General features: G+C 45.4%; 1 protein-coding gene across 2 annotated transcripts in view; it reads right to left on the bottom strand.

The window, feature by feature from the left end:
- TBC1D12 (TBC1 domain family member 12) overlaps nucleotides 1–27,215 on the bottom strand; it is a 118,090-nt gene that overhangs the window by 40,696 nt on the left and 50,179 nt on the right. For both annotated transcript variants that reach the window (XM_044299960.1, XM_044299959.1), the window contains 6 exons: nucleotides 24,940–25,055; nucleotides 23,487–23,569; nucleotides 14,374–14,491; nucleotides 11,496–11,602; nucleotides 11,318–11,398; nucleotides 8,952–9,046 (listed from right to left, as the gene is read on the bottom strand). In XM_044299960.1, coding sequence (XP_044155895.1) covers nucleotides 8,952–9,046; nucleotides 11,318–11,398; nucleotides 11,496–11,602; nucleotides 14,374–14,491; nucleotides 23,487–23,569; nucleotides 24,940–25,055 — 600 coding nt within the window. The remainder of the gene's footprint in view (nucleotides 1–8,951; nucleotides 9,047–11,317; nucleotides 11,399–11,495; nucleotides 11,603–14,373; nucleotides 14,492–23,486; nucleotides 23,570–24,939; nucleotides 25,056–27,215) is intronic.

Genomic DNA, 27,215 nt, shown 5'->3' with positions numbered 1-27,215 from the left:
GATCAAGCTGCAAGTGGCAAACACTTTGCAGCTGAAAAATCAGGAATCCAGACCAGATATTCCATCAAACCCAAGAAGGGGATATAAAGACATGTCTAGCCTGTCCACATTTAGCATTTCACATTTGCCTACTGAGGAAGGAACTACGGTTCCGAAAAGCGTCTAGTGCGAACCAGTGTGAATTGGACCCAGCTAGTGGTGCGCTATTTCTGTCTTGGCGCAAAAAAGGACTTTTGCTCTTTTCCATCTAGAACCACCCGAAAGAGCGGATGCGGTACCGGCAGCGATCTAATTTATCAAAGGGGACTGATTCAATCACCACCTAGCAGTTCCTGTGAAGGGGAATTGAACACCGTACCGCGCAGCTCTGCTATACAGACCTCCGCTACTCTGATCGGCACAGGTGGATGACATCACCGACCAGCAAACCATCTCCAGGTCAGGTCACGTGAGACGCCGTGAAGGAGAAGCTGCGATACTACCTCGTGGCAGGAGGTAGGCAGCTAACACCGATACAAAAGAAAGCATAAAGTATTCCTTTGGACGCCAGAACTATATACCGGTGACCGCAGGGTGGATACCTTTTCAGCGACTTGTATGTAGATTACTGGCAAGTTATTTTATAAGTATCAGAGCACCGACAAAATTGGATTTTTTGTACTCACCGTAAAATCCTTTTCTCGTAGTAGGCATTGGGGGACACAGCACCATGGGTATATGTCCAACTACCACTAGGAGGCACTAGACACAAAAAGTGTTGGCTCCTCCCAGGTGGGCTATACCCTCTCCACAGGCACGAGGCTATTCAGTTTGTACCAAAAGCAGTAGGAGAGAGAAGAAAAGCAAGGAACCAACAACTCCCGTACCGGGAAAGATCAAGAGACCAGCCCGGAGAAGCGGAAGTAAAAACATAGGGTGGGATCTGTGTCCCCCAATGCCTACTACGAGAAAAGGATTTTACGGTGAGTACAAAAAATCCAATTTTCTCGTGCATGGCATTGGGGGACACAGCACCATGGGACGTCCCAAAGCAGTCCCTGAGGGTGGGAAAAGAAGAGACGTGCCACCGGCTGGGCATACAGGTGCAGGAGAATGTGACCATGTGACCCAACAGGAAAAAACACGGAATGGGCAAGAGGTCTCATAACAAGGAAGAAACCTCAGAAGAAGCAGGGAAGACTGCCAGCACCCCAGGACAAATGTCTGGAAGAAAATCCCAAATGCAAGAAGGTGGCAAAAGGGAACACCAAGCGCAGCCAAGGGCTGGAGAAAAAAATTAGGACAGCACTGCGTGTTGGATCGACCCAACGCCCTACATTGTCTCAGACCCATAAACCTGTGGCCATCCCCTGAAAGGCCAGGGGAGAAAAGAAACAGGGAAGCACTGGAAACCAAACGAGTGAGGAAAGCCATAGCAAGGCTCACATGTGAAGGGAGAGGGACTCCCCTCACCGCAAGGCCAGGTGAAGAAGCCAAGCGCCCCATGTAAAGGCGAAAACCCAAGGCTGCTAGAGGAAACTGCCAACCCTTGGAGAAGGAGGGGGTTGTAGGTAAAAGCCAGGAACAAAGAACGATCGCTCCTGCGTCCCCAAAAACAGGAAACGAGGCACAAGCCTCCGAAAACAAGATAGCACTGTAAAGCGCAAGACCAGAGGAAACTCTGGGCATGTGAAGTATCATGGAAAAAAGGAACCAGAGACAGGCCCAGGCAACCTTGGCAGGAACACACTGGACTGACAGACATGGGAGTAGAAGAAGAGCACTCCAAACAGCCTAAGGAGGAAGGGGTCTACAACAGGAGGAGGTCCCTCCCGAAGGAGACCATACGGTGGAATTGCAAACCGTAGCACCAAACCACTCAATACCAGGTACTTTACGTGGGAGGATGGAAAAAAAGACAAATCCCAAGAGGACCTCAAATGAACAGGGACAGGGACTCCAGAAAGGAGTACCCAGATGGGGTCACAAGGAACCAGGAGCTGAACCACCGGAAGACAACGCAAGCCAGCATATCCAGGAAAGGCGAAAAGAAACCGCCATAGGGGAAGGGACATTGGCCATGGACAACTAGCCGCACCAAAAACATTGACCAGCAAACCGTAAACATTGTCCCAGAGAGGGCAAGTACAGCAGCTCGGAGGTACCACAAAACGACAGACATCGATATGCATAAGGAATGCAGAAGTCGCCATGAAAAAACCGGGGTAGCCTACATAGAAATGTAGAAACCAGCTGCGACCGGCATACAGAAAACTTCCAGGGGGGAGAAAGTACCAGACAGGTGCAGACGACAGCAAGGTCCAAGAGGACTGCCCCTTCGCCATGTAGCACAACTAAGCAGAAAATACAAGGGAATACCGAAAACACCTGGACCCAGAAGGAACTACGGGGCCCTGTCCGATACCAGAGCAATCAGCTGAAAATTCAGACAGGTGTGTGTGGCGCTCAGAGGTCCTGTCCTTGACCCGTCAGGGAGGACGTCCAGCAATGATAAAAGCCGTGGACCCAGAAGGATACCGTGAGGCGGACATCCAGCGATGACCGAAAACCACTGCCGCGGCCGATGCTCACCAGCTACATGTCCAAACAAGGTAGAAGATCCAGTGGAGATCCTTGTACTACACCAGGAATGGCCCGCTCAGCAATAGGAAACAATGTGAGTACTCCCCTATAACATGGGGTAACGCGGAGCACAGCATACCGTAGGACCTTAAAGAGAAAGCAAGAGCAACTCTAGCACAAAGGCCAACAACCACCTGGCCATGGAGTAGGAGGTTGAATGAGGACCACCCGCCGGACCAGACAGATCAGTCATATACTGGAGCTACCAGAAGCAGCACTAGACCGATAAGGTGGGGGATGGGCTGACCCACCCCTGCCAGATATGGTAACCATGCACATGCTGAACAAGGGTGACCTGGTGCTGACAGTGCCTTGAGCGGCACAAGGAGACCAATGAGGACGACAGTAACGGAGTGGCAGACGTATGGAAGAACCAAACGGATGGAACCAACATCTGCAGCACAGATTAGAACCCGTGGGCAGAAAACACCTAGTAAGAAAGAAACTGTCTGGGCCACAGATCGCACCACAGGGCCCAGCACTTGGGGTACTACAAACACACGCCTAAAATAAAGGTAAAGTGGCTGCATGTTGCCGACCAAGGAGAGTGGAAACATAGCCACAGCATCTGGGGATGCGACAGCATTCGGAGGGTACAGGTACACAACCTGTAAAGTAGAAATATGGCTGTGAAGAGGAACTTCATTTAAGATCGAAGCAATGTGGCCGCATGGTGCACCCCAGACCCAGAGAGGTGCAACAGCAACTGCGTTAACAATGGAACCCATAGGGCCGCACGGTACCACAAAGAACAAGACAGGTGCACACTACAATCAGGTAGGTGCAATGGCAACAGAAACAGGGCCGCATAGTACACCATAGAAGCCAGACAGGTGTAACGGCTGCAGCATCAAAGACGGTTCAGGAACTCTACCTATGAAGGAAGTAAGATGGCTGTTTGGTGCACACTATGATGAGGTAGGTGCAATGGCCACGGCAACTGGAGGAGGCCTCAAAATCTCGTCCTGTAAGGGAGAGAAAATGCCACATGGTACACCATAAAGCCGGACAGGAGGAACGGCTACCACATCCGGAGTAACTGAACCGGACAGGGGCAACTCTATGGCAATAGAAAGTGGCCTCTATATCTCGCCCGTAGGGAGAAATGTTGCCGCCTGGAAGACAATAGAGCCCGCCAGGGGTATCGACCACAGCACCGGAGATGGCGTAGGTACTCTACCTATGAAGGAAGCAAAATGGCTGGGAATAGACAGGTGCAATTTCAACGGCAATTAAAGGCGGCCTGTAAATCTCGCCAGAAAAGGAGAAATAGTGCCGCACGGAACACCATAGCGCCAGCCAGGGGAATTGGCTACAGCATCAGGAGATGGCGTAGATACTCTACCTATGACGGGAGCAAAGTGGCTGGGAACAGACAGGTGCAATTGCAACGGCAATCGAAGCGGCCTGTACATCTCGCCCGGAAGGGAGAAATAGTGCTGTATGGAACACCCCAGAGCCAGCCAGGAGTAATGGCTTCAGCATCTGGAGTAGGTGTAGGTACACTACCTATGAAAAGGGGCAAGGCAGCTGTACAATTGCTCTTAACTCCCCAACCTACAGGAGGCGATAGCCGAGCTAACCGCTTGCCCAGAACAGGAACCCCCTGTAATGAGGTAGAGTGGCGAACACCACCACCAGGATGGGGACCCTGTGGAAACACTCTCAAATATGTAGAGGATAGCCCCTGGTATAGGGGAACCAGGAAGGCTTGTCAGGGACAGCCTATGGCAGTGGTGCAGGCATCCCCCTGTTAAGGAGAAGGCGTACGTATCAGAGACACCGCGTAGGTGACTCAGTATGCTAAACACGGGGACGGCTGCCTTACCTGTGCGGTTGAATACCTGTGCGGTCAGGGGAGCACCATCCGAAAATCCACTAGAGGGGATACCAACCCTGGGTAGGAAAGGTTCCTCCGTCCACATTCGTCTTGACCTCCCAGAGGGCTTCTGCATGGAGGAAGACCGCCTGATGCTCTGTTCCGAGGGAATCGGCGCAGAGGTGTCCCCAGAGGCAACGGATGGGGTGACAGGAAGGATTCGTCACCAGCCTCAGGCCTGTCCTGGGGGGGATCCGAGGATGCCGAGGAGGGGTGGTACCCCGTTGAGACCACCCGAGGGAGTACCGTGAGCTACCCCTAGCCGAACCCGGGTGCAGGTACCCCTAACTGAGCGTGCCCCATCTGCAGGGAGGACCCTGGGAGGGCAGAGGTGGCCGCAATTTGGATTGGTAGCGGCCAGCGACACCGCCAGGGAGAGGCGGTCAAGGTTCCCATGGCATTGACACGGAGGGAGCCCATTCATGGGGGACCGACACAAAGGGATTGTTCGGGGAAAGGATCTGGGAAGAGGTACTGCACCCAGCAGGGACAGGCTGACCGCACGGCAGCCATTGTTAGACCCAGAGAGGTGCAGACAGCGGACGCACGTGAAAACACGTGGCGACCGAGGAGAGGCTGGGAGAGGAGATGCTCAAAAAGCAGCCAGCAGAGGCTGTCTATCCTGACCCGGACGCCCTGTTCCCCCAAAGAGGCGCTGCAGCAGCTTGTCCCCCCAAAAGAGGTGGTCAGTAGGGCTGCAGGGGACATAAAGCAATTGAGGGGAGGGAAGGGGTTAACCACCCCCTTCAGCAGAAAAAACACGTTAGCCCAGGAAAGGGTGAAGAGATAGCCCCTCCCAAGGGCCGGGCGGGGCTCAGAAAAGCCCGGGAAGCAAGGAGGAGGGGCCGGGAAGATTGCGGCCTAGCGGGCCCAAAAGCCGGGGCCTCGATTTATTAAGGCGGCCGGGAATGGAGCGAGGGGGGCGGGGCGAACCGCGGCCGACAGAGGGCCCACCGAATCATAAAAATAGGTGAGGAGGGTAGGGGGGGAGAAGCGACACCTAGGGACAGGTGGATCAGGGCAAACGGAGCACCTGGGAGCCGGGAACGGGCCACAGAAGATGAGGCCTAGTCCCGGCAGAAGCCGGGGACTAAAGTAGCGGAGAAGCCAGGGAGAAGACTGTGTGGCCAGGGAGGAGAGAAAAGACCAACCAAGGGGGAAGAGAAGGGAGGGGAAACAAGAATATAACCCCCCCCAGAAAAAAGGGGGGGTTGGCTAGGGGGAAGATGGAGGCTCCCCAGGACCCCCAGCTAAGGTGGATCCCATCCCCCTGGCCACAGGAGGGAACCTAACCCTGGGGCAGGGACACAGGGACAGGGGAGTATACTCACCATCAGATATACTCACCATCCGATGTCTTCGGGCGCAGCAGGGTCACCCCTTCGGCAGACTCAACACGGAAACCGTGGGAATGCCGGCAAGCCACTGCGGATGCAGTCCGTGGGGACTGGGTGACCGGCGATGGTACCGAAGTACGCGCCCGCAGGGGGGCAACTAAAGTGGAACACGATGGAGCCCCAGCCTGCAGCAGGTATAACGGTGGAGAACACCGAGACCTGCGGAAGAGAGAAAAAAGAAAAGAATAAAAATAAAAAACAGCAGAACCTGCAAAAAAGCAGGACAGGTCTGCCTCCTACGGACACTAGACTAAAACTGAATAGCCTCGTGCCTGTGGAGAGGGTATAGCCCACCTGGGAGGAGCCAACACTTTTTGTGTCTAGTGCCTCCTAGTGGTAGTTGGACATATACCCATGGTGCTGTGTCCCCCAATGCCATGCACGAGAAAGTTCAAATCTAATGCGCTATTGACAGACACCACGCAGCACAACCAAGTGGTCCTATTATCTTTTTGGAGTACTCCTGTTTGGGTATATGCGTGAGCTCCGCATTCAAAATACCTATTCATTTATGCTATTGAGTTGATATGCTATTAGGATATATCTAATACTTAGTGGGCAATTTATTCTATAACTGTTATTGTAACTAATTGTAATTTTATTAAGTGTAATAAATGCAAAAATACTGTGAGCCAGTCTGATTGTTTTTACAAATGCTTTGGGTCATTGTCCATCTGCACTGTGAAGCGCCGTCCAATGAGTTCTGAGGCATTTGGCTGAATATGAGCAGATAATATTGCCTGAAACACTTCAGAATTCATCCTGCTGCTTTTGTCAGCAGTCACATCATCAATAAATACCGTATTTTTCGCCCTATAAGACGCACCTAGGTTTTTGAGGAGGAAATAAGAAAAAACATTTTTTGAACCGTGGGTTTTGAACTAATGGTGGTCTGTGGGTGACACTTATGGAGGGGGGGGGATCTGTGGGATCTGTGGGTGACACTGTTATGGGGAGGGAATCTGAGGATGACACATATATAGTATCTTATGCTATGTGTCATCCACAGATCCCCCCCCCCCCCTTCCCCCATAATAGTGTCCCTGCGGTGTGAATGACTCCCAATACAGGGGTGGGGGTCACATCTGGTTTTATAATGACAACGGGGCCCGTGCAGTGACTGTATTCTACTACATGGGCCCCGCTCACTGTATATAATCTTATCTTTAATTGTAGGCATTGTTAATATATAAAAGTTCAGGGTAATTAGTGCCTGTATACCATACTTACAAGCGTTCGTAGCAGAGAGGAGGCAGGCCGGGAAGACAGGCGCTGGCAGCGTGAGTCACTACGTCATGCGCCCACGGCGCCTGCTTCATTCATAAAGTGGGCGGCGCAGGTGCGTGACGTAGTGACTCACGCTGCCAGCACCGGTCCTCCCGGCCTGCCTCCTCTCTGCTAAGAGCGCTTGTAGGTACGGTATACAGGCGCTGTTTACCCTGAACTTTTATATATTAACAATGCCTACAATTATAGATAAGATTATATATAGTGAGCGGGGCCTGTGTAGTAGAATACAGTCACTGCACAGGCCACGCTGTCATTATAAAAGCATATGCTGGCCCCCAGCCCCTCCTCCCTCAGCTGATACACACGCCGCGCGGCATCGCAGCGCGGCGCATCATTGAAAATTCAGAAGAATGCAGCATTCGACCCATAAGACGCACTGCTATTTTACCCCCACTTTTGGGGGGAATAAAGTGCATCTTATAAGGCGAAAAATACGGTACAAGAGAACCAGTTCCATTGGCAGGCATACATGCCCACGCCATGACACTACCACCACCATGCTTCACTGATGAGGTGGTATGCTTAGGATCATGAGCAGTTCCTTTCCTTCTCCATACTCTTCTCTTCCCATCACTCTGGTACAAGTCGATCTTGGTCTCATCTGTCCATAGGATGTTGTTCCAGAACTGTGAAGGCTTTTTTAGATGTCGTTTGGCAAACTCTAATCTGGCCTTCCTGTTTTTGAGGCTCACCAATGGTTTACATCTTGTGGTGAACCCTCTGTATTCACTTCTGGTGAAGTCTTCTTTTGATTGTTGACTTTGACACACATACACCTACCTCCTGGAGAGTGTTCTTGATCTGGCCAACTGTTGTGAAGGGTGTTTTCTTCACCTGGGAAAGAATTCTTCAGTCATCCACCACAGTTGTTTTCCCTGGTCTTCCGGGCTTTTGGTGTTGCTGAGCTCACCGGTCCTTTTCCTTCTTTTTAAGAATGTTGCAAACAGTTGTTTTGGCCAGACCTAATGTTTTTGCTATCACTCTGATGGGTTTGTTGTGTTTTTTCAGCCTAATGATGGCTTGCTTCACTGATAGTGACAGCTCTTTGGATCTCATCTTGAGAGTTGACAGCAACAGATTCCAAATGCAAATAGCACACTTGAAATGAACTCTGGACCTTTTATCTGCTCTTTGTAATTGGGATAATGAGGGAATAACACACACCTGGCCATGGAACAGCTGAGAAGCCAATTGTCCCATTACTTTTGGTCCCTTAACAAGTAGGAGGCACATATGCAAACTGTTGTAATTCCTACACCGTTCACCTGATTTGGACGTAAATACCCTCAAATTAAAGCTGACAGTCTGCAGTTAAGGCACATCTTGTTCGTTTCATTTCAAATCCATTGTGGTGGTGTATAGAGCCAAAAATGTTAGAATTGTGTTGATGTCCCAATATTTATGGACCAGACTGTATACACAGAATTGATATCTGTCATTCTAATCCTGTCTGTAATAAGCAGATAACTGCAGTAAAGTGATCCGTACAGACCAAGAAGTGGCGCTTATTATTAGGCTTAGGGGCCAATGTGAAAATTATTTAAAAATAGGTTTTTAAACGTGATTTAAACAAAAGATCACATTCTCTTTAAGAAATAAGGCTCTGTTCATATTTCTCACATTTTTTTAAAGTGACTTCTCAAACATACCGATGGATCCTCCCAAAGCATATCCCTATATATTCTACTGATAAGACTGTCTCCTATTAACCAGGCTTAAATAATAATGATAAAAAAGCTTTTTACTTCAAAGGAAACTTTTACCTTCTGGAAAATATACAGTGACGGGAATGTTCGGGATATGTCTAGTTTAATTAGCTCTAGACTGGCTTCTCTGTCAGCAACCGACACCCCTGCATCTAAATGAAGCAAAGAAAGACGCGTCACTGGAAAACACATCGGACTCTAAATGAGCGATCAGTGCAGATTATTAAATGCTAAATAAATCAATAGCTACGATGGCCAGGGCCAATATCACTAGACTTCTCTTCTTTACTGCTAGTTAAATCAATAATGCCAAAGACACAACTAATTCATTCCAAGGGTAAAAGGCTCGGACTGCGCCGTTGGAGCAGAGACTGATGGCTCTGTAGTCCGAATAATAATGAACTGAAACACATGCCAAAAAGTGCGCCCAATGTCTCACGCCAAGGATGCATTATTTCACCTGCACCTTAATGAAATGTCCGTAGGATTATCGGTTAATATTAAAGGGGTTGTCTCACTTCAGCAAATGGCAATTATCATGTATACAAAGTTAATACAAGACACTTACTAATGTATTGTGATTGTCCATATTGTGTCTTTTGCTGGCTTGATTCATTTTTCCATCACATTACGCTGTGGTTTTGCAGGGCTTACGACCACCCTACAATCCTGCAGCAGTGGCCGTGCTTGTACACTATAGGAAAAGGTGCCAGCTTCCCTGGTGACTGGGACAGCGGGAGTGTGCACAAGACGGAGAGTTTTCCTACAGTGTGTAAGCACGGGCACAGCTGATGGCTTACAGGATGGTCCTAACCATGAAACGAGCTGTATATAATGTGATGGAAAAATGAATCCAGCCAGCAAAGGAGGCAATATGGAAAATCACTTCATCACCATGATAAATGCCATTTGCTGAAGTGAGACAAGTCCTTTAAGCTTCCAAATCCTTATAAGCAAACCATTGCTTGTAATTGATGCTTTGAACAGAAAGTTAAGCATTCATCTGGTGCCATTTTTTTTTCAGAGGTAGACTAAAAACCCAGGGAATGGAAACCCATCCAGAGACTAGATTAGTAAGGCTCTAATTACAGGGGTTCTCTGGGAATACCCTAATTTTGTATTAGTAACCCAATGTAATAAGAACCATTGTAATATACGCCCGATGGGGCGATTCTAAAGCTCCTCACATGACCCTATCAATCTGCATCCTTTTCTAACATATACATACATCTCTTCCGGCCATGTGCACACCGCCACTAATTACATCATGTACATGGGGAGTGGGCACACAGAACTGAGTGAAGTGTAGTTTGGGGCTCACGGCAAGAGCTTCAACGCACCCAAAACTATGAACTTCCAGAAGAAATGAAATTGGATTCAGCAGGTGGAAGGGGAATTGAAACAAAAGGAAAAAAATAAATTTGTGAGTTAAACATCTGTCGGTCTTTACTGCAGTACATTGCCATTCCATGCTTACTATAAACTTCTACACTCCCAGAAGATGACTTTAGGGCACTGCCACACAGTGAAATAGCAGCAAAGTGGATGTCATCTACATACTGCAGATAGAGATAGAGAGATATAGATTATATATATCTCTCTCTATCTATATCTCTCTCTCTATCTATATCTCTCTCTCTATCTATATCTCTCTCTCTCTATCTATATCTCTATCTATATCTCTCTCTCTATCTATATCTCTCTCTCTCTATCTATATCTCTATCTATCTATCTATATCTCTATCTATCTATCTATATCTCTCTCTATCCATCTATATCTCTCTCTATCTATCTATATATCTCTATCTCTATCCTACTCCATGCGAGCACTGCTTCCTGTTCATTGTGCTGCCCGTCATCTAGGAAGTTTTGGCGGTGAGGTATAATTACAAGTACTTGTTCCGTCCACTTGAATGGAGTGAGTACTTGTCCTTACACTACACCGCTGCTCCAGAGGAGAGGACACAAAGTGCAATGAACACGAAACAGCGCTCACATGGAGCGCCACCGCCTCTTCCTCAAACAGCTGATTGGCAGGGGTGCCTGCACAACCCCTTTAAATCAGCAGTAGATCTATTTCTGTTGCCGCTGTCCGCCATCCATTTGCAATGCTGAAGGTGACATCGTCCCCACACCTGCAGCATTTGTGTGTTGAATTCCACTACAAAACCTGTGCACTTAGGAATGGATATGCACTGTAGATATGTGTGGCCGTAACCTTAAAGGGCATTCCAGCCAAAAGCATCGATCACCTATCCATAATATAAAGGCTGGGAACACTTGGCTGTCTGTGTGCCATACACTTTGATTAAAGTGGCGAAGATTGGTGATAAAACCTTTAAAAAAAAAAAAAAAAAAAGACTACACTTCAATAAGCCCCACTTTTAAAGTCCTGCATAATGAGATGACAAACTTATATTTACCTTCCGATTCATTTTCGGAGGTTGTCTCACTGAAGCTTTTCCAGCGCTCCTTAGCTCTAGAGAGGAAGATTTCATAAAGCTCTGGAAATGTAAAAAGAAAATAAGCGTCTATGGGAGAACGGCTCCTTCAGTACCCCAGAGGAGTAACACATTGCACCATAAGGCTGGGTACGCTCACCTGATGTGATATTAAGTTCATTCCCTACAGCCAGGCTCCACACCTTGCCACGTACACTGGGTGGTAAGCCTTGCCACCAAAGGTCTCGAACTTTCCTTGTATTTCTCCTGGAAGAAAAAGGGAAATGAGAGAGAATGCTCATTAAACCCCACTTTCCGTTTAATGCTGAAGCAAGCATTAATTCTACGTCCATGAATGTTTCCATCAGAGATGTGGTTTCCAAAAGATCTGAACAAGCAGAAACCCACAATTTGCAGCGAGTCAAGTCTCCATACAAATCTGTCTCCATCTGTTTGTATTAATAGTCCATACAAAGGAACATCTGCCAATACAAAACCAACCAAAAACCAATGTTTGACCCCCAAATAACACTGTGGAAGGGGTGTGTGGCTGATGGTTTTAGTTTAGAAGGCGCTAGTACTACAACTCACAGGCATCTATAGAATCCGCTATAAACCATGTCATGCAAAAGTATATAGATATGGATATTGGATATGAAAATATTCAGAAATTATGCCAAACCCATTTAAGGTGGTGTATATAAGCTTACTTTTACCCACATAAATAGCCAATAATCCCTTCCTCCCCAGACAAATGTGAATCATTTATTAACAGAGGCATGTATGATTAAAGGCAGCCCCTGTAAATGGGCAATACTCACCCGTTTTCATGCACTTCCGTTCTCTCTGCCACTGACCTTTCTGACTGCGGCAGTGATGTTGTGTACACACAGGTCAGTGCGGCAGCCAATCACTGGCCTTAACTCTATACAATATGTCACTGCTGAGGCCAGCGATTGGCTGCAGCGGTGACCTGTACGTGTGGAACATCGCCGTTGCAGTCCTGATAAATGGAGCAGCAGGGAAGAGCAGTGCTGGAAGTGGCAAAATAGAAACGGGGCGAGTATCGATTCTTTTGTTATTTTAACGCATCTAAAGAGACGGGCCAGACTTTTATTTAAATTGAACTACCCTTTTATGGGAACTCTAAAAGTAGAAAATGCACAAAAAATATCCCAGCACTACCTGGCTTCCTTTGATCCTATCCTGTTTTATATTTTAACTAAAACTGATATATAAAAAATATCGCCTGTGTATCCCAGGAGCTCAGCCACATCACTCCTTCCTTCTCTGTACTATCCTGTGTCTTTAAGGGTGTATTCACAAGGCCATGTCAGCTTTATGGACAGCAAACCATGGACACTGGTCGTGTGCACTCAGCATATCGGTGAAGACCCTTCAACTTCAATGGGTCCATGACATGTCCTATCTTTTGCAGCGCAGAGGCACGGACCTAGACGCACACGGAAGCCCTATCATGTCCTATCTTTGGCTGCAACTTGAAGTCAATGGGACCTCACCACGATATGGGGTTCATACAGCCGGTATCCGTGTTTTGGGGATCCCCGGTTTGCAGTCCACAAAATGGACATGGCTCTGTGAATGCACCATAAGACAACTGACTGAAACAGGAGCCTTCTCCTCTGTCCTGTGTGCATTAGGGCAAAAAGACTGTTAAGCTCCACTTTCAGTCCGGGATTAACCCCTGTGTTACCTGCAGGATTTCTGTTTCAGTAAGGGTACTTTCACACTTGCGTTACCTTTTTATTGAATTATTTATTGAATTCCGTCCTAGGGACTCAATACCAGAACAAAACGCCATCAGTTTTATCCTAATGCATTCTGAATGGAGAGCAATCCGCTCAGGATGCATCAGTTCAGTCCCTCTTACGTTTTTTGGACGGAGAAAATACCGCAGCATGCTTAGGTTTTCTCTCCAGCCAAAAATACTTAAAACTTGCCGGAATGCTGGCATTAATTTACATTGAAGTCTATTAGTGATGAATCCGGCATTAAGTGTTCCGGCAGACCTTTAAAAATGCAAAAAAAAAAAATGTATACCGGATCCGTTTTTCCGGATGACACCAGAGACGGATCCGGTATTGCAATGCATTTGTGAGACGGATCCGCATCAGTTTGCGTCCAGATTGCCGGATCCGGCAGGCAGTTTCCGGAGACAGAACTGCCTGCCGGAATCCTCTGCCGCAAGTGTGAAAGTAGCCCAATAAGCAGAAAATGCTGTAGACAGACAGTGAGGGGAGCTATACTTCACCCTAATCTTTCATTTCTAGGTTTAGAGGTATTTTAAGTGTTAAAAATCATAACTTTATCACCGTTTTCAAAGCTCTGATCAAGATAAACTATCTTTTCATTAGAAAATTGATTGTCTTGGTTACGACCTCTGCTCCCTCCCCCCACGATCGGTTGATTGCAGAGCATGCACCGGATCCAGGCTCGGCTCTGTACACGGTGTGGTGGCTATGCATGGTTACTGCAGCCCTCTACCCCAATTACTTCTATAGGACTGAGCTGCAGTAACCAGGCACTACATATACATAGTGTAAGCAACAGCGCCTGGCCCCGATAAGCGGTGTGCTCGGCAATCAGATGATCGGCAAGGTTTTTCGGGAGTATGACCCCCCCCTATGGACTGGTCATCAATATAAAAGTCCCGGAAAATCCCTTTCATCATCATTATGCCTAACCGTCAGTTCTGACCTTTCTATGGTCAAGCAAGTTTGGCATAAGCATGATCAGTTTAATATACAATTATTTCTATAACTGACCAGATGATGTCTGCTGTAGTGACAGAGCATTGAAGGAAGCCTTCTCATGTAAGGGGTTACTGCTCCAGAGGAAACCAGAACACAGGCACCTTCTAAAATCAGCCAACAGATGATAAACAATGGTGACAAACCACTCGTTAGCAGAGCGTGCGAGGTGTCGTTTTCACGGGCTGCCAAGATGCTAACTAACCGTGACTATCTACATCCCTTATCCAAGGCCGGCCGCTCTGCTGATGTACTGAGAAAACTTACATAGCATCCCAGTTTGGCAAGATTTCAGTGTTCCAGACGACCATAGCACTTGCAATATTTTCCTCTTGCTTGAATCTTTCCTTCATCAGCTTCTTTCTTCTTTGTGCCTCTTTAACCTCTGCAGAAAGAACGCAGTGCCGTTATGTCATCAGTACCGCAGGGTACGTGCTACCACATACTACAAGAACTACGTGTGAGATCAGCAGGGAGGCAGCGCCTCTTCTCTCTCTAGGATTTAGCGGCTTGCAGCCATTACAAGATAAACATTGAAATGTGTAACAGCACTTAAAGGGAATCTGTCCCCAGCAACCTCCCCTATGCAGCCGTTTGCATAGACACATAGCTGTGGTTCACCCGATTAAAACGCTGTTTTTCTTTTGTTGATCAGAGACTGCGTTCCAGAGTTACGATTATATTTCTTAATATGCAAACTAGGCTTTTGGTGCAATGAGGGCGTCACCATTGCTCATCACACCTAAGCTCCACTCCTTTCTGGGGCCAGCCCCTCCCTCACTACTTTGCTACTGCTCGGCCCTGTCAATCAAAGCAACAAAGGAAGGGCTGGCCACAGAAAGGAGCGGAGCTTGGGTGCAAGAGCAACGGTGACGCCCTCAGTGCACCAAAGGCCTAATTTGCATATCAACAAATGTATAACTTGGGAACAGAGCCTTGGAGCAACAAAAAGGTAGCGGTGTATCGCTTGTACACTAATAAAGAGATCAGTTTTCATACAATATTCATTTTGTAGTCATAGAAGGGTTATTCATTCTTTGGTTAGACGATTAATGTCATTATAATATTCTGGCCGGGCAGTTCACTTCATAGTCTGCTCCTTGTTTGCCTAGTCTACTTTTATCTAGGTCTATTAAGACAACAATGGACCTGTCCTTCTGTCAATCATTCCAGCCCTCCACATACCATAATAATGAGGATCACCTTGTAATCTCTAACCTGAATAGGAGTCATAAACTGAGGTAACGCTTCAAAATTCTAAAAAGTAATAACCAATAATAAGTTACTTTTACAGTACTTTGATTTTTGTATTAATAATGCGACGGAGGTGTTCCTTTAAGCAACAAGTCAAAATAAGTGTTTTCCTCAGACTTTGGATGCCCAAACTTGACACCAATGCTTTCACCGATCCATTGCCATCCTCGTTCTAACACTCGCCTGCTTTTTCATGTTCCCTGTGGACAAATAGGAAGTGTCGCTCAGCCCATCACTGGCTGAGTTGGGTCTCTACTCCGGACATTGATCGGCCGAGCAGGCATTTCCGGTGTCCTGTATGGGCGGGGAAGGTGGCTGGATGCACCGAAGTTAGGGAGAGGCCTGCAGCTCTTCATAACTTCGGCAAACCCACCGTCAGCCTAGGGCTTTATTAAGAACGAAGGAAGAAAAAGAAGAAAGAAAGAAAAGAATTAAGACCGGTGTCGAAAATGCCAGTCCTATTAAATGTGCATATTTGTAATCTGACTCAAGGACAAAATCAGGCAGCATTCTCCAAAAATAAAAAAAAAAGTTATTTTATTCACCTATATATTGTTACTACATTTACACTAATATATATAAATAATCAACCAGACAACCCTCCTTCTGGTGACTCCGATATCTCAATGGGAATATTCTGGATTTCTGAGACGCCTTTCATCACGACTTTTTTTTTTTTTTTTTTTGGATGAATTTGCTTTTATAAAGTCCTTAAATGAAGATCATTTATCAAGTTCCCTTGCAACAAGATCCATAAAAAAAAATCTGTATATTCAGCTAAAGCAAATTCCATCTCCAGCACTGACTCGTAAGCGCGGGCGTCTCTACATGGCTGGGAATACATAAAGCAGAGACGTGAGCTTTCTGTAAATGACATTATTTCCCATCGTGAGGGAGCCCCATGACAGCTCTATGAAGAAAGACTTTACATTCGGCGCGTGGGCAGAGCGCGCTTGCTGCGACTGGGCCTTTTAATCACAATATATTTCTCTGTTAAGTGATTGCACCTCTGAGCGATCCAGAAAACGGAAAGCTCTGTGAATCTTTACAGATTATGATTTATTCACCTTTTTTACTGCTCCCCATCAATGCGTTTTTTATGAACTCTATCTGCAAGACGCACTACTGCTGGGGAAGGATGATGAACTATATCGAACGAGACATCGCTCCCAGCAGAGGCCTTCAATGAAAAGCCACATGGGGCTGAGAGGATTTATATCCGTTCCGATGAAATCTTCGTCTGTGCGCTGGAAACGGTCCCAATGATGGGTTCTTATTTCCATCTGTATTTACTTTAATGTCTCATGGCGCCATGCATGGTGTTTAGAAGGTATCCTCCAAATTCATCTCTAGAAAAGGGCTGCAGCTTGATGGCGAAGTAAAACAGATACAGTAAATCAATGTAGTCAAGAGTAGGTAAGGAATATGGAGAAACCCAAGACCCTGCAAAATTGTTAAAGGGGTTGTCCTCAGAAAAATATTCTACAGTTTCCAAACCAGCAGCTGGATCTGAAAACTTTTGTAATTGCATGTAATTAATTTACGATAGTTACTGAGTAGGGAGGAGCGAGCTTGCGTTTCAAGTTCGGCGTATAAGGTTCGGGTTATTTAAGAATTCTGTTATGGATTCCGCTATCACGGACCATAAGTTATGGTCTGTGGCAGCGGAATCCTTAGAAAACCCGAACCTTATACGCCGAACTTGAAACAAGTTCGCTCCTCCTTACTACTGAACTATTCACTGAAATCCATCTAATCTGTATAGCGCCACCTGCTGTTTTCTCTTTTTTCTAATTTCTCTGTCCTGCTCACTGAGGCACGTGCTCAGTGCCATCTTTCAACTTCCACCAGCTGCAGCAGAAATGGCACGCCCCCCCCGACAAAGGACACGCCCTCTAAGCTGACAGTTTGAAATAAATCTAGCAGAGCAATTGGAGCAATGAATGGGGAGATCTCTGGATCCATGTGAGGTCCAGGGCTGGTTCTAGCTTTATTAGAAAGAGGTTGTCATGTACTAGATTATGTATGATTTTCATTTTTTACATTAATCCCTTTAATACACTGCCTCAAAACACCTGGCAAACAGGTTTACGAAAGATGCAGCAATGTCTGGCCAGCCATTAAATAACCTATCCTCTGCGCTCGGAGGTCCACAAACAATGCACCGGATAACTATGCTGGAACAACCTCGCCATGAAATGAGAGCAATTACCCCGTTTGCCGCAAAGAGATAAAGCAGAGATTTGCTAGACGGCCTTTGGTCTCGGAAAGCCTGGTACATTAGTTCCCTGTAATGCATCTCCGAGGGGTCTCGTCAGGGGCTGGAGCCCAGAGCTTGGAGTTAATTAAATACTCTCTGCCTAGCAGTCCACGCAGTATTTATTACCGGCTCTGGCCCGGTGACCCCGTCAGGCTTGTTAGTAATGTTTCCCTATCGATCTGCCCGAGATAACAGAGGACTTACAAGAGCGGGTGGATAAAATAGTCAATTCCAAAATGGATGACAATAGAGCTATAACAGCCTATTGTATAATCCAAAAGGACAGCCCATAGCTGCGATGTCGCCTTCATATACTAAGGAGAAAGTCATAAAGTAAGACTGGACAGCGAATTCTGGCAAGCCAATTTTATCTTATGACTCCCCTACAACCTTGCATAAAAGTGAATAGCTGGGAATATATTAGGTTTTTAAAGGACAGTGGCAATAAAATATGTATAATAAATGTCATTTTAGAACTTGCAGCCTCGTTAGTCATGTATACGGCTAGTCTGACTGTTGTCCTTCACTGCCTCCATTCATACCCAGCTTTGTTATGTAATTGCAGGTTGTCCCATAACTAACAGTTATCAACCGATAGTTAAGTGTCATCACTTGGGGTCCCACCACCAGGACCCTCATGGATCACAAGAAGGGAAGTCTCATGACCCTATTCGAATGGAGCAGTGGTTGAAAATGTACACGGCCCCTTTCTCTATGGGACTGACTGAAACCATCAAGACATGGACTCTAATCTCTTGTGGATTGGTCATGGAATCTACAGGGAGAAGTCCTGGTGGCCTGGTTGGATTGCAACGCCATGAGGTTGGCCGCCCCAACACAACTATTCAGTTCTCATGGTTTTATTTTTATTTTCGTACAGAACTGGATATAAAGATAATGCAAACTGTATAAAATGTAGTGATGCAGGGGCAGATTGACACCCGTTTTGGAGGCATACTAGGCTCTACCGCACTTACTGGCTTAAAGGATAACTGTCTCACTTAGACCCTAATTTAAATTTTCATGTATGTAGTTACTAAAACCATGATATTCCAGAATCGGTTACTATTAGACTGAATTACCCCATATTTAATAAGATTCAGCCCTTAGCAACCAGTCTGCATAAAACTGCAATCTCACTATTCAGCTAAGATGGCCGCCACTGCCCTCACCCTGAGGCTAATCCCGCCTGCCCTCACTAGCCAGTAACAATAGCCCCCCAAAGGTGTCAGTAACCAGAGCCCTCACCCTAAAGGGTTAATCTCCTGCAGCACAGAGGGGTCCTCTTACCACATGTTGCTTTCATTTATACACTGAGCAGACGGCAGATCTCCCTTCCCTGGTCTGCGCTGCTTCAACTCTGCATTGTCCCAGTCTGCTGAGTGAGGGAGCGTCTGCCAAGCGCAGGGACAGGGAGAAGTGCACACAGCCCAGGCACTGTTATCAGCTGGTAAAAGGTAAAAGCAGGCAGTACAGGGAACAAAACTGTGGAATTAAGGGGTAATTGAGTGCACAGTGAAAAGTTGAAATAGGGCCACCAAGGTGATATTAATCACCACAATCCAATACTCCAAAAATATATATATGACAGTTATACTTTAAGGTGGTAGAACCAATATACACCAGTACATCTGTATATTTGTCCATATCAGTACATCTGTATATTTGCTCTTATTTGTACAGAATCTGTACGCAACTATTCCTACTTTCTACACTATCCTTATATATATTTATATATAACTTTTTTTTATTGCACTGCTGCTCTTTGCACGTCTGATTAGATGCAAACTGTATTTCGTTACCCTGTATTTATACATGTGTAATGACAAAGTTGAATCAGATCAAAATCAAATCAATCGGGGGATTTCCTTGTTGTAAAGGGTAATTTGCAAACAAAATTTATAAAAAAAATGAAAGTGAGATGTAGAGAGAGCATTCCTGGCGCGCACAGATAATGGAGAGGGCTCCACGACTAGTTCGCTCTGCATCGCATGGCTGAATTGCAGGTGCACAGTGGGGAAAGTCAGTGAGTATAATCAGGCTGCTTTCAAATTTTCTGTTGGGTCGATTCCAAGCATATTATTATAGTCAATGGGGCCAATGAGGCCAGTGGGCATTCCGGTAATATCCGACAATGCCGGATCCAGAGAACTCCGGTAGGCTGTTCTCTGACAAAAAAAAGCCTGCCGGAGAGCCGTGCCGCAAATGTGAAACTAGCCTTAAAAGGGGTTGTCCGCTTTTTTATATTGATGACCTATATCATATCAGCGGGGGGGAAGCCCACTTCTGACAGGTGTAGTTACAACTAAGCCATCCCATTCAATGGGACGGCTCCTTCCTATCCACCTGAAGTGAATGGGGCGGCAGAGTTGTAATTACACCTGCTTACCACTGCAGTTGCGACAGCGAGCAGGTAAGCAATGCAGAGATGACGGTGCTCATAAGAGCTCTCTTCAGCTGATCTGAGGATAGGTCATCAATATAAAAACAAGCCGATAACCCTTTTAAGGTTAGAAGGTGGGTTATTGGTGGCTCACCTGATCAATACAATGTGTAGGTGCTCTGGTTCTGAACTGATTCACCCAATCAGAAAGGCGGTTTTATGACAATAAAGGTATATAGTGAAAAACCGGCACTCTACATCTATCAGTAATGCTAAGGAGGCAATATACACAGATGATAGTAAAAAATATATGTATTTATTTTTATAAGGGTACGTTTAAGGATGGAGGGTAAAAGGTAGAAGTTCTAAAAATGTAGAAGTTCTAAAAGATGAGGTTCTCAAAAATAAAAATGATGATTTGCAATATGTAGCGGTGGAGGTGCACAGTGACAAAAATGTGCAGAGTGGGGATGTGACAATGCGGTGACTGTCTAGTAGTGGTTTCCACCTTCAGTAGGTACAGTAAATGGCTATGTCCATTTGTGTGCAGTCCATAAAAATTGTCTTTATGTACCACCGGTATTGGTCACATAAAAGAAAATATATAGTATATGGATAGAGCGGTAAAAAGGTAAAAAAGATAAAAATATATATATAGGTGGTATGTCAGTCGGGTGCTGTACTTAGTGTGGCGTCCCACACATTAGAAAAGACTGCACCCTGACTGTTTTACCTTCTTTGCGGGGTGTCCTGGCTGTTGGAGCGGCCTTACTGCGCTCTGCGGTGTCTGTTTCCCGGTCTTCTCGGCGTGCCGCGTGGGTATGACGTCACTTCTCTGGCGTCTCACGTGTCTTTGCCGGACTTGGTTTTAAGATTTTCGCTGGGGGTCTTTTTTCGATCCAGAGGATTCGGATGATGTCAGTTATTTGGAAGCACTTCCAGGATAAGGTTCTTAGCAGGTTTTAGAGGGAGGTCACCAGACGCGTTTCGAAGGACTTAGCTGCCTTCTTCATCAGTGGTAGCCCTCTGACTGCCGTTGTACTGCCTTTTATGCTACTGGTGGATCTTTCAAAGACCTGGACTGGATCTCATTTTATATGGTCCAGACTTTTGGGTGTAATGGTTCCATCGAAAATCTGGATGAGTACTGGTTAGGTGTCTTCTTTTATTTGCTTTTTTATGTGTATGTATGTTTGCTGTTTGTACTGTTATTGGCAGTGTGATGTGTTTGCTGATTATTGCTTTGGTTCTTTGTTAACTTATGGTTTCTGATTTAATTCTGCGGTTTTTGCAGTGTGTGTTTGCTGCGGTACCGCTGCGTCTTCTGCTAGTTGTGCATTTTTGTATTGGGGCCTGTTTGAAGACCCTAGTATGGGTTCTGTGGTTTTTCTTTTGCTACCGCTGTGTTTTTTTCAGTGGTTTGTTCTTTGTTGATTATTGGTCTCTAATATACTCTGGATTCTGTGCTTTTGATCTTTCCTGCGGTATTTTGTCCTTGTTGCATTTTTATTCTTTGGGGATATTTAGTATCTGAGAGACCTTGTGTGGTTTTTGTTACCCTGCGGTATTGCTGCGTATTTTCAATGGTGCGTTTGGTGATCATAACGGTGTGTTATAATGAGTGTTGGCGGGGGGTGTGTCTGTGGAGACATAGGTGACAGGTAGTGTGGGTGGTTGGGGTGGTGCGTTCCGTTCTGGGTGTTAGTGGGTTTTGGATGCGGTTTTTGGGATCCATTATTGTGATTTATGTGTAACCTTATAAAAATAAATACATATATTTTTTACTATCATCTGTGTATATTGCCTCCTTAGCATTACTGATAGATGTAGAGTGCCGGTTTTTCACTATATACTTTTAAGGTTAGAATTACTATTTGAGGTCAATATATGGGGATAGTCCGAGGTGACTGATTCCCTTGAAGACCCATATGCCAGTACACTGTGTGGTACCATTAGTACTGCTTCCCATCTGTATAGACATTACATTAGCTATATACAATTGTAATAAGAACAGGTAGTCCACATCTAAACCACAACCTCTGGTCACATGACTTTGTAAACCCTCCCATTTTGCACAGAGACTGGTTCCTAGCAGTGTGGCTGGTCACTGTGCTAAGTGAGAACAGCACACCCCTAGTCTGGATGCAGTGTTTTCCACGACTTGTTGAAGTGCCCCCACCCCCCGGCGGTCACCCAGCTGTAATGGATCTGAATCATTTACTCCACAATGGCCACCACATGTGGTGTCCGATTTCCTACTGGGCAGCCCTGGAGAGTAGCAAAATTAACTCCCCACTCACTTTTTTTATTATAAATTTAGAATTTATGCCTGAAACTGCCATCACTCCCAATCCGATTGCTAAACAATATATCTCTCGATGTAGATGTGCTAATGCTGCAATCCTGGTCTTGTTTTAAAGCTTAGATTGTCAGCATCCAAGAACAGGCCCATATCTCTTGCTTTGAATGGAGCAGCAGAGTAGCTCATGTGATTGGCAGCTTAGGCCTCATTCAGATGACAGCATGTGTTTTGTGGTCCGCAAAACATGGATACTGGCCACGTGCACGGCGCATTTTGCGAAACGCACACGGCCAGTCCTATGACAGAAATGCCTATTCTTGTCTGCTCTCTCTTTTTGGCAAAGCCACGGAACGGAAGTATGGACATGGACAGCACCTGGTACTCTTTCCGCATCTTTTGCGGCCCCACTGAAATGAATGGGTCCGCATCCGTTCCACAAAATGGCGGACACATAAATACAGTCATGTAAATAAGCCCTTACACTGGGCCCATCAAGTAGGCCATGTTTTAAAGTGTTTCTCTGCTCTTAAACAAGAAAGCAGAGCATCTAGACACACATGGCTAACACAGCATTCCTTGTGCTCATCCGTACGTTTTCTCATTGGCAGCCAGCCTTTTTCCAGGGTCACTACTTGGCCTACTGTGCCTATAGATATGTCTGACCCTGAGACGATTACATCAGACAAAGAAAGATGGCACATTATCAGAACAGTAATACTATTTTCCTACTTCTTCCCAGGTATATGCACAGTTCAGTTCTCTGGTTAGAAAATATTATGCCTTATATGCAGTGCAGAGAGATTATATAAAGCACATTTTTCATAAAAACATAGGCCCAGATTCACTAATGTGTCTACACCAAGAAGTTGTCCAAATGGCCTCAATTTGCTCAATTAGGGTTTCCAAATTTTTCCGGTAGGTGGAGCTTAGCAGGAAAGGGTGGGGCACAGTGGACAAGTCTAAATGCAACATTTTGCACTAAAATTATACATCGAATTTTGGAGTAAAAGTCAGCCTACCAATAGCTGGTAGAGCTAGAGAAGTGTGCCTGTCCCTGCACCCCACTTACCCTCCATCCTGAGCCCATGTGATGAATCTGGTGCAGGTCTAGACAGTCTCTGTCTTACAGGATTAGTAAATCTGGGCTATATAAATTGCAAGTTGCAGGAAATATTCCCCACCTCGTTTTTTAGCTTCGGCTACCATCTCATCATACTCCTGTCTGTGGCGCATGGTTTCATGGACGGATTTCGCTGGAAGATTCCTATAAAAGTAAATATATACACGCAGCCGTCAATGTATCTTTAACTGCTATTAGGCATGCTATGTAAAAATGAGACCTAATACTGGAAGATTTTCTTCCTGATGTTAAAGGGGTTTTCAAGTAATTTAAAGTTATCTCCTATCTACTGGACAGGAGACAAAAAGTGATCAGTGAGAATCTAACTGCAGGGACCCCACAGACACAGAGTGGGGGTCCCATCCCTCCATCATGATGGAACAGCAGGACAAGCATGACCCTGCCTCTCCGATCACTGTTGTCAGAAAACTGTACATTCTACAGACTGAATGAAGAGGCAGGGCGCATGAACAGCCTGACGCTCTGTCATCATGAGGGTATGGGGCACCCGTTCTTGGTACTGGTGGCGGTCCCAGCAGTCAGACCCCCCCGAACATTAGTTATGCCCTAGCCAGGCAATTTATATTTACTGGAATACCCCTTTAATACTGATCACTTAAGTTAGGGATTTGTACACCAACTTTTTCCAGGCAGTTTTTGTGTTTCTGATGGAAAGAATAGTGGAATCAGCAGCCATATACTTGGCATCAAAAACTTCAGAACACTAAGTAAACCTGGGACCGGTCTGAAAACTGATCAAATAGGTTAAAAACAGAGGCTATGATGGTAGTGAGAAAAGATCAATAAATATCCCGTTTTATGCATTTAAAAAAAAAAAATCTAAGCAGACAAAAAATATGTTTTATGGCAAACAAAATGCTACTACAGTAAAAACGCTCACATGACTAAAATCTGCCACCGATTCAAAAGCAAAAAACTGGTGTTTTCAACTGCTAAATCCACATTTAAAGCTCACCACAGTTTTTCCATTGACTTTAATGTAAAAAACTTCTGCTTGTGCACAGTATAAAATGGTGGCATTTTTTTTCAGTAGCCGTCCTAAAAACGCTTGAGAGCCGACATATTACTTCTTTGAGGCAGATTTGATTAAAGACATCATAAAAGTCAAAAAGGGGAAGAAGAGAAATCTCAACCAAATAATCTTCTAATACTCTTAAAAACTCCTCTAAAATCTCCACCAAATTAGAAATCTGCCACCAAAAACAATCTGTTTTCAGCTACTGACATTTCTACCATCGATTTTGCCGTGTGAACTAGTTTCACACCTCCGATGTGAATTCTGGCAGACAATGTTGGGAACCGTCCGGATATAAACCGCTGCATTCTCTGCCCCCGGATCCCCGCCGGACCCAGCTATACTTAATGGGGCCGTTGGCCATTTCGTCTGCATCCAGAAGGGCCGAATCCGGAGAAATCCGACAGGCTGCTCTCTGCTGGAACAGCCTGCGGAATTCACACCGCAGGTGTGAGACTAGCCTTAGCCTGATACTCACGCAGGTCGATCTTCTAAGATAAGAGCTGTAGTGGAGAGTGGTTCAATTTCAAATTTTTTACGTCTTGTGGATTGGGTTAGGGCTTTGCATGTCCTCCCAGTCCGGGTTTCATATTCCTAAAAGAAAATTATACATTAAATTAGAAAACATGAGTAGGCAGTGGAGAAGAAATAAAACATGAAGCCATGTAGGGTGCAGGGGAACACAATGAGTAGGCAATCAGCATCTCACACACATCATTCATCTTTTTCAAAATTCAGCACGGAATCTGTGTGGGGGTTTTTTTCCACTTTTTTTTTTTAACCAATGCGTGCTCACTTCAGTACACCATCAGAAATTGCACAATAAATACACAGCCGCGTTTAGAGCGTTTTTTGATGCTTTCCATTCATTTCAATGGGAGATTCAGAGTAGATTACTCCCCAAGACGGGGCATGCTTCCTTTTTCCATTTCCAATTTCAATAAGGCCAAAATCTATGCCAACAAACTCTGTGTGAACTGGCCCTCAGGCTCTGCTCACATCTACGTCAAAGCCGTTACATGTAGTAAAAAGTAGCACTGCATGCATCACTATTTTGTTTCATAAAAACGGAGGACAGCTCAGCGGAGCCTGACTGACCCCATTATTAGAAAACGTGCTCCGTATTCTACAGTCCGTTGTAATTTGCACACAATATTACTGAGGGTTCACATGGCTGCCTAGTAAAAAATCACCATATAGTCCCTTCTTGTAACGCTTTACAATTTAGGATTCCAGCAGGTCCGAGAGCTGTGGGACCTCCAAGCATCACTGCACAACAAACGGGTCACTTTAAAGAGGCTGACTTTGAGAAAAATTACTTCGGAGGAGTATAATGACTCTCTGATGACGTCACATCTAAACAACTTCATTTCACACTTCTTATATTGAAATGAGCTTGAGCTTTCCAAAAGTACGTACAATTTGCAGTGACTCATATGAAAGTGATTTTAATCTACTCTGCAGATGAAAAACTGAATGTATCCTCTCTGAACGATACAAAATGTTCCCACTTCTTCGGCAGACGCAATTTGTGTAATTTACTGGGATAATTAACAGTCCGAAGACAACCATAAAAAAATGACTACAATGGGTTAACTATGGCTTGCGCAGAATAACTATAATCTAAAAGCAGCTAAAAGCACAATATAAAGAATAAAAATTTAAATAAAATGACGTGTTCACGTAATATTCATAGCCATGTACCTCCAGGCTGTGTGTCTGACAGCGGCTAACGGAACGGAAGTCAAAATTGTATTCCTATGGACTGTGTCAGGGTTGTGTCAACATATCTTTTTTTTTTTTTTTTTATAAATCTTGAGGAAAATACAGCAGACATCCTACATAGTGCATCACCAACAAAAAAGTGGCATACATCAAATCAAACATTGGTGCAGAGTTACTAATGCATCTATGCCAAAAATTTGTCTAAAAAATGTGGTGCAATTTGCTGCATGCTTGACATGGGCGCGATTTAGCTAAAAGTGGATGGACCTTCACAGGAAAGTGGGAAGAACCTAAAATGCTCTGAAATTTTAGTGCAGAATTGTGCAATTCTGGCTTACAATCTGTCTCAATGTAAGGCAACCAATAGCTGGCAAAGAGTCAGAAGAACGAGTCTATCCCTGCACCAAATTTAGCATCCAGCCGGAGACCCTGTGATAAATCTGGTGCCGGTCTAAGCTTATACCAACATTAGGATTAGTCTGGGCCACTGTGGCCAACTTGCGATGTGAGCCGCTCTATGGCTTCAAAGTGGCATGTCTGCCTTTCACCAGAGGTGTAAGTAGGGGAACACTGCTGGCGTTTAGCTCTGACTTGACTTGAACCTGGTCTATGTCTTCCATCACTTCACTAGAAAGCAAACTGAACCAGAGCAGCAAATTGTCCCCCAATATCTGCTATTGTGGGATTCGGGTCAAATTAGTGTGATCCTACAAAAATCATTTAATGCATGGGGCCAGCAGCGGAGAATCCACAGCAGATCTGCTAGACAAAGTTGCACTGGCAAATAAGGCTTCAATTTTTCTGGCAAGATTGAAATTGGACCCCTGCTGATTGGCAAATGGTTCCTCTTCTTCGATGAGTCGCTTTTTCTGCTTCATGGAACGGATGGACGTTGGTGTGTGAGGCGAGAAACATCAGAAAACAAACATCCTGCAACCATTGCTGGAAAAACACAAGCTGGTGGTGGCACTCTCTAAGGGGGCATTAACACGACCATATAAATGGATCCGCATTCATTTTAATGGGGCT

This window comes from Bufo gargarizans, chromosome 6 (genome assembly GCF_014858855.1).
Source record: "Bufo gargarizans isolate SCDJY-AF-19 chromosome 6, ASM1485885v1, whole genome shotgun sequence".
Lineage (NCBI taxonomy): Eukaryota > Metazoa > Chordata > Amphibia > Anura > Bufonidae > Bufo > Bufo gargarizans.
Note: the sequence above shows the minus strand (reverse complement) of the source record. Positions and strands in the feature narration are given on the sequence as shown.